General features: G+C 47.6%; 1 protein-coding gene across 6 annotated transcripts in view; it reads right to left on the bottom strand.

Annotated features, from left to right (window-relative positions):
* Positions 1 to 13,895, bottom strand: part of CASKIN2 (CASK interacting protein 2) — an 84,685-nt gene that overhangs the window by 18,501 nt on the left and 52,289 nt on the right. For all 6 annotated transcript variants that reach the window (XM_032792923.2, XM_032792922.2, XM_032792924.2 and 3 more), the window contains exon 3: positions 717 to 768. In XM_032792923.2, the coding sequence (XP_032648814.1) occupies positions 717 to 768 (52 nt within the window). The remainder of the gene's footprint in view (positions 1 to 716; positions 769 to 13,895) is intronic.

Genomic DNA, 13,895 nt, shown 5'->3' with positions numbered 1-13,895 from the left:
TGTAGGTACCGAAATTAAGTAACAAATATATAAAAAACTGCCACCAGAATTAAGAAGGGGATGAAATATCTTTACACGTGATAAGAACACCCCCAGCCCCTGATTGCAGAGTAGTCTCCACCCCAGTGTAACATTTGTGGTTTTCTTAACTCTGTATCATTTCTGAGAAGTGCTTGGATTTCGTAAGTGGTGAGATAGGCAGGTATGTTGTGATTTAGCAGCCTCAGCTGGTCCTTTAACAGAAGATTTTGGAGAGGGGATGGAATATAAATAAAGGGTCAGGCTAGAAAGTAATTTCCAAGGGAGCCTATAGAACACACATAAGGAGAAAGAGAGCCCTGGAAATTAACACTCATCCTAGTGGGCTCCGGTGCCAGTTCCGCCAGGCTTCATGAGTGGCTTTTACCCCAAATGCTCTGCTCCTGGCAGGCACCATACTGCGCCCATCTCTGGTCCTGGGAAGTTCTCCAAAGCAGGGAGGAGGTTTTAGCACGCTGGAGAATATATAGAATGGGCATCTCTGGTCAGTAATATATAGAATGGGCATCTCTGGTCAAGAGGACACACTACATCAAACCCCTCAACTGTCCTCTTACTGTTAAACCAACCCAAAAACCATAGCCTAGTACAGCCAAGGATGCTAGTAGCCCAGAGGCACCACCGGCTCATGCCAACATATTACTGAGACTGAATGAGAAGGTTCGGGAAACACTCACCCGTCCGCGTCTTGGTAATTCACATTCAGTCGCTTGGCTGATCCCAGGAGCTCTGTAGAGAGAAGAGTAGACAGTCAGCGCAGAACTCCCACAACCACTGCTCACTGCATGGGAGGACTCGTACCACTGGAGCAGGAGAGAGGATCTAACAAAGCATCAGCTGAGACAGAGATCACACGTGCAGCCCTCTGATGAGAAACTCTGGGAGCACTCAGGTCTGTGGGAGAACATGTTCACAGCTGGGGAACAGCTAGCATTTTGTACACATGCTGCCAGACCCATTTGTTACCCCCGGAGAACACACTTGCCGCCTTTGCACCGTCACATCAATGATACAGCAAGCACCGTTAGACAGACGGATATAGAAAGAGGTCAATGACTGGTCTGAAGAATTAAAAGAACCCACTAGTTGCCAGAGGAAATACCCCACCTTGTCAGGGTTCCCTGGGGACACCACAGTCCGTGCCTCGCCTGTATCTTAGAGAGAACACTGAGAAGCTAGGCTGAATTTTTACCTTTTCAGTTGAGCAAAGCAGAGCAATCACACACCAAGCTCGCCCTACCAGCCCCACTCTGGTCCCTGCCTGATCTAGACCCTCAATTTCTTTCCATAGGAGCTTACCTGTGCCTGCAGGACAATGCTTAATTTCTCTCTCTAATCGCTCCCTACGGACCATCCGTGGCTGCAGGGAGGGATGGATATAAGCCCCCAAATCCCCTCATTCTCTCAGACTGTGACAGACCCCATGGTCCCATGAGAAATTTGAGACTCTCCTACAAATTGGGTTCAGCCTTCCTCCTTGGCCAGGGGATTCCTGGGCCCCAAATCTGGCTCTGGGGTGGCCACCCTGCCCCACGCTCCTGGCTCCTGTTTGTGCACAGGAGCCCATCCAGCAGCCCTTTCTAGAGCATCCTGTATGTGGACAGGACAGAGCTTGCCTAGCCCCCAACCCATTGGTACTGACCTCCCTGCAAGCAAGCCAGCTCCTGACCCATCGCTTTGTCATCTTCTTTCACTCCAGCTTCTTCTGCATTGACCTGCGTGTACCTGACCTGCCTCTAGCCCAGCAGTCCTTCTTCCTCCATTCCCTCTGCCACCACTGCTCAACACACCCCATCACCAGCATCTCCACAGCCCCTCAAGCTCCCATTACGTAGCGTGGGAGCAGCAGGAGCGATCCTGTCACTTTCACCCCATGGGATGGCACCTCTGTTCAGCTCCCCTCTGGAGACACTCCATTTATAAAGTCCGCTGCCTGGAAAGTGCCGAGCTGGTATGTTTTGCTTCCGCCCCTGAGCTTCTTACCCATTTCTCGCTGCCAAGGAATGGCCCACGGACCAGATGGTTGGCATTTTTACTACTAGGGCAGAGGCTAAGGTCACAGGTTGTGAATGTAGAACTGTATTGTCTCCCACATTCCCTTAATCTAGCCCACCCCCATGGAGAATCTGGGGTGTGGAGAACTATATAAAGGAAGAGGACCCCTGCCCCGCACCACGCAGTTGATGAATTAAGCTCCCAACTCTCTCCAGCGATGAATTCAAATTAATTCTTTCCTCCTACATGGGGTATTTTATTCTCATCTGGGGGTTTGAGAGCAGATTAAAATCTCTGGAATTCATGTGTTAAGTAAGAATGAAAGGAAGAGGACAAGGTGGTTAAAGGGGTGTATGTGTGGAGAATCAATCATTTCTAGACCAATTTTTGCCCATTGCGCTTCCCTGCAATCAGGTGTCAGGTTGGGTCACTCACTGCACCATGCCACTTCCCTTTCAAAGTGGCCAGTGTTTTATATTTTACTGAGTTTCTGTGTTGAGCCATATGGGAAATTTGGGCCCTAAAACAGCCACTTTCAATTTAGGGTGGAATAATTAGCCAAAGCATGGATAGAATTTGCTGGATCAATCATGCATTACTGGAGAGAGCGCCTCCTCCCTTGAAATTCCTGGCATCTGTGCCAGCCTCCCTGTATTTCTTCCTCCTGTTGACTCTCCAGCTCTTAAGATCTCTCTTTTTCTCCCTCTCACAGTTTCTCTGTGAAATCTGTAAGGAAGATGCCATATGAAATAAAGATGACCCTCATTAGGGGAACAAGAGAGTAGAATGGGAGAGGGACTCATTTACTTATGCAAATTATAATGAAAAGGAAACCAAGTAATTGCAGTTTTCTGTGTGTTAATTATTGCAGTTTAAAATGTTTTGTAAATAGGTTAATTAATGCAAAATGGTCTTCAAGTCGCTGTTTGCAGAGGACTCTGACTAGTGTAACTAGTTCCCACAGCAGAGAAAAGACTGGAGAGGTCTAGATGGAATCAGAATAATTAGTTATTCTAGGAACTTTTCATTTTCAAAGTATTAGGCAAACATTAATGCAGAGTTCTATGCTGAAGATTGTCTCTATAGACATGACATCTCCTTACTCAACGGACCTGCTCCCTGGAGATGTTTAGTCAGAACTGCTGATATAAAGAAGAAAAATAAGTTGTTACTCCCCCCCTGCCCGCCATTACCGCTGCAGAACCAGCATAGCCAAGGGTTCCGTTCGCACTTGTGCATCATCATGAGAGGTACTTACTAAATTCCCATGCGCTACACCTGTGCACCGCCATTGAAGGCTATCAGATTGCACAAGATTCACTGAGGGTATCAGTTGGCATGGGACTTATTTTTTTATATTGGTGATGATGCATGAGAAGAAAAGAGCCAAGCTTGACTCTCAGATCCCAGGCTGAGTTTGCAGGACTGCCAGTTAAAATAATAATAATGTTTTACTTGTGAACTGACCATATGTGATCTGACTCACAGAGACAAAACATGGAACCCCATTTTGACAGTTTTACAGAGTCACTCTCAAAGCAAATTGTTCTTTAATGGCACAGAAGAAGCCAGGAAAGCAGCAAGCTTCTGTAACAAATAGCCCTCATGCTGTCTAGCTTAATGTTCTGGAATTGTTCCTACAAAGGGGGGAGGGGAAGAGGGAGGGTTCCAGGAAAGGCTGTTGGGGATTTTAAAAGGGCATGGTCAAAATAAAAATTACAGATATAATAAATAAAATTTTCCTTACCTTTTTTTTGTTTGTTTATTTTTTTTTTTTTTACCGAAAACAACATGTTAAATGAGTCAAACAACTTTACATCTGTACTGATTGGGCATTTCTGTGGCACCAATCAATCATTTACTTTGCACCATGTATGCTTGGGCAGAGGAATTAGGCTGGTCAGTTCCACTTTCTGGAGTTTATATCCATTCACTTCAGCTGATGCCTGATGCTGGAAGAGGGGTTTACTGAAGGGAAAATGCCTGCTAAAAAGATGAGGTCTTTAAGAATTCTAAAAACCACGCGATTATTGGTCGCATGCACTATCAGCAAGACATAATAAGGGGCTTACTCTCCAAAGGCCCATGTGAGTCTAGGACAGAGCTACTGCGACAGGTAATGTGCAGGTAGATATAGCACAGTGACTCTACTTCAAACATTTAGCAGAATAGGTGAGTCAGGAGGTTTGATTTCTTGTTTTTAAAATGGCAGGCGGATTTGGTGTAAGTTAGATGGGAGGCTCTTCCAGGTGCGAATGAGACAGCAGATGGAGCTGTGATGAAGTGAAAGACTGAGAACACCTCCCCAGAAAGAAGAAAAAAGAATTATATTCTCTTTTTTTACCTCAGCCCCAAACTTTTCAACAAACTCTCTACAGAAAATTTCTTCTCAGCCAAGCTGGATGCATTGAGACATCAACAGAGCCCCCCACGCTCTTCAAAACAGCAGCCCAGAAGGGATCTCATTCAAACCTGGATCCATGGAGCAGCAGCATAAGCAGATGTGATAGTCCATCAATATGCTGACTGCGAGGGTGACCAGAAAGCAAATGCGAAAAATTGGGACGGGGGTGGAGGTAATAGGAGCCTATATAAGAAAAAGCCCTGAATATCGGGACCATCCCTATAAAATTGGGACATCTGGTCACCCTACTGACTGCACACTGGAAGCCACTGCCCCTTCCTCACAGAGCACTACTGTACCTCTCCCTCCACTGACACAAACATGAGGATCCTAGGGGCCCTAGTAGACTTGTTTGTGAAGGTTAGCAGCAATCACAGCTCAAACAGCCCCCTGCCCCCTGAAATTCCATTACTGAAGCATCATCAAGGGAAAGTGGCCTGGAGACGCCTGGAGTGAAAAGCAGAGCTGCGATGAGGTAAGCTTCTCTCCCCTCCCTCCCCAGGGGTGCAGCTGTTAACATCTGTAAGGCAAAATTCCTGATACTTAACTCTGCATAGAGGAGAATTCTTCAAATTAGTTCTTCATTCCAGAATGCCAGATAGCGCCTAACCAGGGTACCACACAGGGGGAGGAGCCAAGAGGTACTAACAGAGGGCTGGCTAGCAGATGGGAAAGAGAAAAGAAAGAAATGGTCATAACTTGCACATCTTTAGCATTTTCCATCCAAGGAGATCAAGACAGTAATGAATTATGGCTCACATCCTTCCTGGGAAGGAGGTGCAGAATTTACCTCCATTTTACAGGGCTCAGAGAGGTGAAGTTACTTGCCCTAAATCATACAGAAAGTCAGTGGCATAGCTGGGACTAGAACCCAGGCATTCAGACTCCAAAGCCCCTTGTGGATGAGAGGGTGTGACTGATGGAAGAGAGAAAAAGATGGGGGTGGGGAAAGGGGTTGTGAGATAGAGAAGGAGGGGAAGAGAGAATTCGGAAGAGGGTCAGAGATTGGAGGGGAAAAAGAACACAGGAAGTCAGCCTAACATTTTAAAGCCATTCTGGCCTCTGCGCCATCCACAACCAAAGCTGGCCTCCTCTTGAACAGCTGATGCACAAGGACAGCCCCAGGAGACAGGGACCCTATTTATCAAAGCACTCGGCAGGCCAAAATTATTTACAGTGGACAGAGAGGTTCCTCTGCCCTGGCCACATAAATCAGCCAGGGTACAGGAAATTTCATTCCTATTTCCAAAAGGTTAGTGCTTTCCCATCCAGGGAATTAGGAAATCCTGGGACAGAGCATGGCGCTTCAGGGAAACGATGGCACTGAAAGATTCGGAAGGGGTGGGGGGAATTCATCACAGCCTGGCAAACACTCTTCACCCCTGATCAAGGCATATCATGGAAACTAAGGCTTCTTGGCACAACAGAGCTAGGAGCGATGGGCAACTAAAGCCGTAAAACAACCCTCTCCTCAACATTGTCCCATTATCTAGAGCCCTAACACCTACTTTTCAAGGCTTTGTGGACGAACTGGGGCTCAGAGCAGGGATCGGCCTGATGCACCAAGTTCTGATCTGGAGCCTTCACGTCCCCCAGCTTGGACCATGGAGGTCTTGGCCCTGGGCCCAGGTTTGGTTCTTAGGAGGGTCCTGAAGACAGAGTCAAACGCTAAACAGCAGCTCAGGGAAGAGAGGCCTGGGCAGGAAGTGTTGTTGTCACTTTCTTTCAGTCTAAGGGTTTAACTGGAAACAGCAGAGGAGATGGGGAGGAGGCAGATTCCCACTCTTCAGAGGTTTGTGCCCACAAACCTGGTCTGGGGCCTCTGCCACAGGGACAGGGTAACAAGGGGTGAATGGGACATTGTCTAAAATCTCCACATCTTCAAACTTTCTCCCTGCGAGAGGCCTGAGACAGGCAAACAGGACATGGGCACATCCAAGGAGCCTTCTGCATGTGCTATTACAGGGACAGCGTTTACAGCCACAACTCAGGTACTGAATTTGGGAAATGCACCCCCATCCCACCAGCGCATTGTGCAGTGCTCGTTGTCCGAGGACCAGCAACCCAGCTGCAGGTTGTGCAGTGGACACGCCACTCATCCCCCCATACCTGTCTCCCATGCCCCCTCCAATACCCCTCTCCTCCCTCCCACCCCACCCATACACACCCCTTCCTTCATTCGCCCCACCCAGCTCTCTGCCTCTCCCTCCCTGTCAGCCCGTTTATATTCATCACAAGCTAGAGGCTCTGAGGAGAAACCCCAAGGCCCAGCCTCCTCCTCCCATCTCTGGGGTCCTTATCAGTGCCAGATCCTACCTCTCCTTTGGCCCATCTCCCCATTGCACTGAGAGATGCAGGGGCTGGTTCCCACGGTGATATTTTGGAGTGTGGTGTGGGGAGCCACAGAGTGGGGTTCTCATGCAGAGCACTCTGTCAGAGCCAGCTGTTTGGGAGACGTGGCACTGGCCTCTGAGACCACAAGAATGGGCAGGCCCCTTGCTGGGAAACATCTGCCAAGCTTGTGGGCTGTGAGCTCTGGTGAGCATCCTGCAGTGCCCCTGTGATGTGGTTGCCTGACCTTTCAAAGGGACCTCATGGCCCTCAGTTGCCTGCCTTTGGTTTCCCCAATCTCATCATCCAAGGCTGAAAACCCTCCAGGCCAGACTCTCTCTCTCATGCCGTGTGGCTCCCATCTCCAGCAGAGAACAGGCTCAACTCCAGGAAAGAAAGCCAGGATGAGACCCAGTGGGAATCCCAGAGCTTTTGACTCACCCGCCTCTGGAGGGAGACACCTGAAAATTCATTGCTCCCCACAGATCTTCCCAAATGCGTTAGGACCACCAGTGGGACCTGTGCTCCAGCCCTCATCCCAAGAGGGTGAAATGGAGCACATAAAGGGCCAAGGAAACTTAGGAATGGGTGAGAGAAAGACATGAGGAGAGTCTGAGATAGAATCTGCCCTGTGACAATTAAGATGGACTTTGTGCTGAATTTCACTTGATGATAAGGGGAAAAATCCCAACCCCATTAAGGAAACCACATGCTGCAGAGGCACAGGACTGCACCAGAATTTGCCCATCCCAGTGGGTTATTTATACCCATTTGCCTTTGGCGTCACTTTTGGCCATGTCACAAGTGCCCTGTGTGTCCCTGAGCCCCTATCTCTTCTGCTAGGTCTGGGGTCCCTCCCCCAGTTTCTTTCCCCAGGGTAATACTCTGAGACAGGATTTTCCTTTACTCTGCTCACACTCCCTGCTCTGCCCTAGCTCTGAATCTCTCACAGCTGCTGGTCCTCCCACTCCTGCCTTGCCTGGGTGAGACGAGCCCTTAGGGGAAGCCAGTAAGCACCCACGATCTCATTTGTTGCCCAGAGGCAGACAGGAAGGGAGCGCCAGCCAATTAGTTACACATTTCGGGCCCACATGCCCATTGAAACGGTGCCCTTTTCAAAGGGAATTCAGCCTTGGCTTGGATTTTCTGAAAGACTTTAAGGGAGGGGTGGGCAAACTATGGCCCGGGGACCACATCCGGCCCTTCAGATGTTTTAATCTGGCCCTCAAGCTCCCACCAGGGAGCAGGGTCTGAGGCTTGCCCCGCTCCATGCCATGGTTCTGTGCGGCTCCTGGAAGCAGTGGCACGTCCCCTCTCCGGCTCCTATACATAGGGGCAGTCAGGGACTCCGCACACTGCCCCTGTCCCAAGCGCTGCCCCCACAGCTCCCATTGGCCAGAAACTAGAGCCAATGGGAGCTGCAGAAGCGGCACCTGTGAACGGGGCAGCGTGCAGAGCCCCCTGGCTGCCCTTATCTGTAAGAGCCGGAGAAGGGATATGCCACTGCTTCTGGGAACTGGTTGAGGTCAGCGCCACCAGGAGCCTGCGCCCCTGACCCCTCTTGCACCCTAACCTCCTGCCCTAGCCCTGATCCTGCTCCCGCCTCCGAACCCCTCTGTTCTAGTCCAGAGCACCCTTCTGCACCCCAAACCACTCATCCCCAGCCCCACCCCAGCACCCGCACCCCCAGCCAGAGTCCTTGCCCTGCCCCCCCCGCACTCCAACCCTCTGCCCCAGCCCCCTCTTTCACCTTGAACTCCACAGCCTGCACCACCAGATTGAGCCCTCACCCCCTCCCACACCCCAAACCCCCAATATGTGAGCATTCATGGCCCGCCATATAATTTCCATATCCAGATGTGGCCCTTGGGCCAAAAAGTTTGCCCACCCCTGTATTAGATCCTGAGCAGGTGGGAAAGACCTATCAGCCAGACACCTGGGAAAGAATTCTCTGTACTAACTCTGAGCCCTCCCCATCCAGTATCCAATCACCGTCTTGGGGATATTTGCTAGCAGCACTCATGGATGGGCCATATGCCATTGCAGACAATCTCATAATATCCCACACACCCCATAAATTTTCCAAGCTCATTCTTGAAACAAGTTAGGTTTTGTGTCCCTATTACTCCCCTTGGAAGACTGTTCCAGAACTTCACTCCCCTGATGGTTAGACCATCTAATTTCAAGGCTAAACTGGTTTTGGGCCAGTTCATATCCATTTGTTTTTGTGCCAACATTGGCCATTCACTTAAATAACTACTCTCTCTCCCTGGTGTTTATTCCTCTGGTGTATTTATAGAGAGCAATCATATCTCCCCTAACCTTCTTTTCATTAGTCTAAACAAACCAAGCTCCTTAAGTCTTCTTTAATAAGGTAGGTTCTCCATTCGTCTGAACATCCTAGTAGCCCTTTGCTACACTTATTCCAGTTTGAATTCATCTTTCTTAAACATGGGAGATCAGAATTGCATACACTATTCCAGATGAGGTCTCACCAGTGCCTTATACAATGGTAATAACACCTCCTTATCTCTACTGGAAATACCTTGCCTGATGCATCCTAGAATTGCATTAAATCTTTTCCATGGCCGCATCACATTGGCAGCTCATAGTCACCCTGTAATCGACCAATACACCATGTCTTTCTGCTCCTCTATCATTCCAATTGATAAAGCCCCAGCTTTTAGCAAAAATTCTTGTTTCTAGTCCCTAAATGCCTGACCTAGCACTCCGCACTATTAAATTTCATCCTATTTCCTTCTATTACTTCAGTTTTCAAGGTCGTCCAAATCTTCTTATACAATATTTCAGTTCTCCTCCATTTTGGCAATACCTCCCAATTGTGTGTCATCCACAGTCCCACTTTTTGTGTTAAGGTCATTAATGAAAATGTTAAATAACATTGGTGCCAAGACCCATCCTTGAGGAACTCCATTAGTAACTTTCCTCCAACCTTTCAGCATGAGCTGTTGCAATAGTCTCTTTAACCAGTTCCTCACCCACTTTTCCAATCTTGTATTAATCCCCATTTTCTCCAATGTAACTAATAAATTCCCATGTGGAATTGTATTGACTGCATTTCCTTTGTCTGGAAAATCAGTTTTCACAAAAGGAGAGATCAGGCTAGTCTGGCACGATGTACTTTTAGTAAAACCATATTGTATTTTATCTCAATTACCGTTTACCTCTATGTCTTTAATTATTCTCTCTTTCAAAATTTGTTCCATTTGAGGTCAAACTAATGGGCCTATAGTTTCTCAGATCACATTTTTTTCCTTTCTTAAATGTATGTATATCTATGACCCTAAGCTTACAGATTCTTTAAAAATCATTGCTACTGGGCTTGCAATTTCATGTACCAGCTCCTTTAATATTCCTGGATGGAGATTATCCGTGCCTACTCCTTTGGTCCCGCTATGCTTTTTGAGTTTGGCTTCCACATTGGAGGTGGTAATTCCTACTTCCACATCCTTGTTCTCATTAGCCACCCTGCCACTGCTCCAAGCTCCTAATTATCCTTATTAAAAACTGGGAGATACTTCGGGGTTGGGGCATACCTCCAGAATCTTTAATCTCCATCCTCTCCTCAGTTCTTAGTAGTCCCACTTCTTCTTTCCTTGTTTTCTTTTTACTTATGACTAAAGTACCTTTTACTATTAGTTTTAATTTTTATTTTATTTTTCGCCAGGTCCAACCCTGCTTGGCTTTTGGCTGTTCTCACTTCTTCCTTACACACTTTCTGACATCCAAGAGGTAGCTTTCTCTGATGATCTGTCCCTTCTTAGCCTTCTACTCTCTCTTAATAACCTCTTTGACATGCTTGTTCATCCAGTTTGGTCTGCAACTCTTTCCTACAAATTTTACCCCCTGGCTTGAGAACCAGGCTCCAGATAGTTTCTGCACTTTTGATAAATTAATTCCAAACCTCCTCCACATTCAGATCCTTGAGTTCTTCAGTCCAGGCAACTTCTCTAACTAAATTCCCTTAATTTCTTTTTTTAAATTTACCCTTTTGAAATCAAGGACTCTTGATTTTAGGCCCCCTTCCACTGGCTGAATTTCAGACTCTCCCTCCCTCCTGGCTCCCCTGGAGGCAAAGAGCAGACAGCTGGGACTGGAATTCTGCAGACACAGCAGAGTCACTGGCTGGTTGCAGGAAGAAGGGGGAAGATGACTATGGATGCTCAGGCACAATTAGCATGATAGGCCCAATCCTGCAGAGTGCTGGCTGTCCTCAACGACCAAGTCACCGCCCTTCCCTGTGCCTGAGCTTTCCCACCCGAAAGGGGAGATAACAAGACCCCTCCCTTCCAGGGGTGCTGTGGCACTCTGTTAGCTGATGTTTACTAGGTGCCTGTTGTCTCAGGACCATCAGCAAGGCAGTGGGAACATGCAGATCCAGGGCTGTAGATTGCTGCAGGGGACGGGAGAGGCAGAGCAGGCACCTCACCTGTGTTTGTGGCAGGCATGCCAGCATGAACTCTTATTTACCTCCCTCTGGGCAATTGGCCCATGGTGCTGGTGCCAAAGACAGACGTGTCCTCGCCTAGCACTCGTGGCGTGGGCGTGACAGACAGCCCGTCGGTTGGTACTGTATGGGCACGCTCAGGGGAGTGAGTCACGCTACACTCCCGCCACCTGCCCCTAAAAGTTAACCCTTCACTGCCCACTCCAGCTATCTTGGGGTCACTGGCAGTTCCTGGGACCTTAAAGGAGCCATTTGCTAGCTATTCCTAAAAGGTGGGAATATGAAGGCTTTACACACAGACACGCACCCCCTATCCCTCTCTGCTGCAACCATCTGATTTCGGACTTTGAACTGGGTAGAACTGAACTATTCCAAAGTGCATTTGCAAAGGCTCTGAAATCACGTTTTGCTGCCCCACTCGTCAGCCTCTCTCTCTTTTATTCACTGGATCTTGACCCCCTTTCCCTCCCACTCCTGGCCCCCACTGCATTCTCGGCAAAGTACTGCCTAATGCCAGGTCCAACATGGGCTTCAGTGAAAGCAAGATATGGCCTCAAAAGGGCAGAAGGCTCTGCAGTTTGGAAACAGTACATTTCTGTGACTGACATTACAGCCATGGGATCCAAAAATGAAGTATCGCCCCAACTCCAGCCCCACTGTGCCCTATGGGAGCACGGGTGCGCCTTCCAGCTGTTATAAACCTATCAACCACTTTGCTGCCTAACCAACAAGATCTGGAGAGGGGAGAGGAGCTCAGATTAGTGGGGGGGAGGGAGAAATTCCAGATAGAACTGAGCAGGGGAACTGTATGGACTAGAGAAGTTTCACCGAGTTTGCTTAGTATAACAGACTGACAGCCCCAATGGCTCATTCCCCAGCCAGCAGCCACTGTGGAGTAACTGGGCAGAATGTTAATTCCTACTTTCGAACCAATATCCATCAGGGAAAGAGGACCTCAGAGTGGCTCACAAAAGTTTAACCTCGGGTAGTGAATAACACAACACATCTGCCCTTAAGTGAGAGCCTTCAGTGAGCCCTCTCCTCTGCCATGTACAAGTGCTGAGAAAACAGTCCCTGCTACATTGAAAAAAGGGCGCTCAACGGGTGCATCCTTTGCCTCCAGCAAATACATTCCATGAAATGTGCTCCTCCATTTGATGAAGGAAAGTAAGTGCAGGTGATCTACTTGGCAGGGAAAGAGAGTTAATAACTGATGACATCAAGAAGGTTGAGTTGTTCAATTCCTATTTTGCCTATTTAGGCTTCACTAAAAAGATTAATGGTGACCAGATACTCAACACAATTAATACTAACAACAAGGGGGGAGGAATGCAAGCCAAAGTAGGGAAAGAGCAGGCTAAAGAATACTGAGCTAAATTCAATGTATTCAAGTCTGCAGGGCCTGATGAAATTCGTGCTAGGGTACTTAAGGAAGTAGCTGAAGCAATCTTGGAATAGTTAGCAATTGTTTTTGAGGACTCCTGGAGGACAGGAGAGGTTCCAGAGGGCTGGAGAAGGGAAAACCAAGCGGACCAGGGGAATTATAGACCAGTCAGCCTAACCGTGACACCTGGAAAGATACTGGAACAGAATTATTAACCCATCAATTTGTAGGCACCCTGAAGGATAATAGGGTTATATGGAATAGCCAGCCCAGATTTGACAAGAACAAATAATTCCAAACCAACCTAATTTCCTTCTTTGACAGGGTTACTGGCCTAGTGGATGGAGGGAAGCAGTAGTCATAATATATCTTGATTTTAGTAAGGCCTTTGACACAGTGCTTATGAGAATGTCATGTGGGAAACTAGGAAAATGTGGTCTAGACAATACTATTCTAAGGTGGGTGCACAACTGCTTGAAAGATCATATGCAAAGAGTAGTTATCAATGGCTTTTGTCAAACTGGGAAGGTGCATCTAGTGGGGTCCCACAGGGGTTAGTTCTGGGTCTGATACTATTCCAATATTATGGAACGGAGAGTGTGCTTATAAAATTTGTAGATGACACCGGGTTGCAAGCACTTTGGAGGGCAGCATTATAATTCAACATGACCTTGAGAAATTGGAGAATTGGTTTTAAATCAACAAGAGGAAAGTCAATAAAGACAAGCGCAAAGTGCTACACTTAGAAGGAGGAAAATCAAATGCACAGCGACAAAATGAGGAATACCTGGCTAGGTGGTAGAACTGCTGAAAAGGATCTGGAGGATATAGGAGTCAACAATGTGATGCAGTTGTGAAAAAAAGCTAATATTCTGAGGTGTATTCACAGGAGTGTTGTATGTAAGACACAGGAGGTCACTGTCCTGCTCTACTCACCACTACAGAGGCCTCAGCTGGAGTACTGTGTCCAGTTCTGGGTGCCACACTTTAGGAAAGCTGTGACAAACTGGAGAGAGTTCAGAGGAGAGCAGCAAAAATGATAAAAGGTTTAGAAAACTTAACCTATGAGGAAAGGTTAAAAAAACTGGGCATGTTTGAAAAAAGATGACTGAGGGGGAAGCTGATAAGTCTTCAAATATATTGAGGGCTGTTATAAAGAGGACAGAGGTCAATTGCTCTCCAGATCCACTGACAGTAGGACAAGAAGCAGCAAACGAGATTTAGGTTAGATATTAGGAAAAAATTTCTATGTATAAGGATAGTTGGACTCTGAA

Source organism: Chelonoidis abingdonii, chromosome 13 (assembly GCF_003597395.2).
Source record: "Chelonoidis abingdonii isolate Lonesome George chromosome 13, CheloAbing_2.0, whole genome shotgun sequence".
In the NCBI taxonomy this organism is placed as follows: Eukaryota; Metazoa; Chordata; order Testudines; family Testudinidae; genus Chelonoidis; species Chelonoidis abingdonii.
Note: the sequence above shows the minus strand (reverse complement) of the source record. Positions and strands in the feature narration are given on the sequence as shown.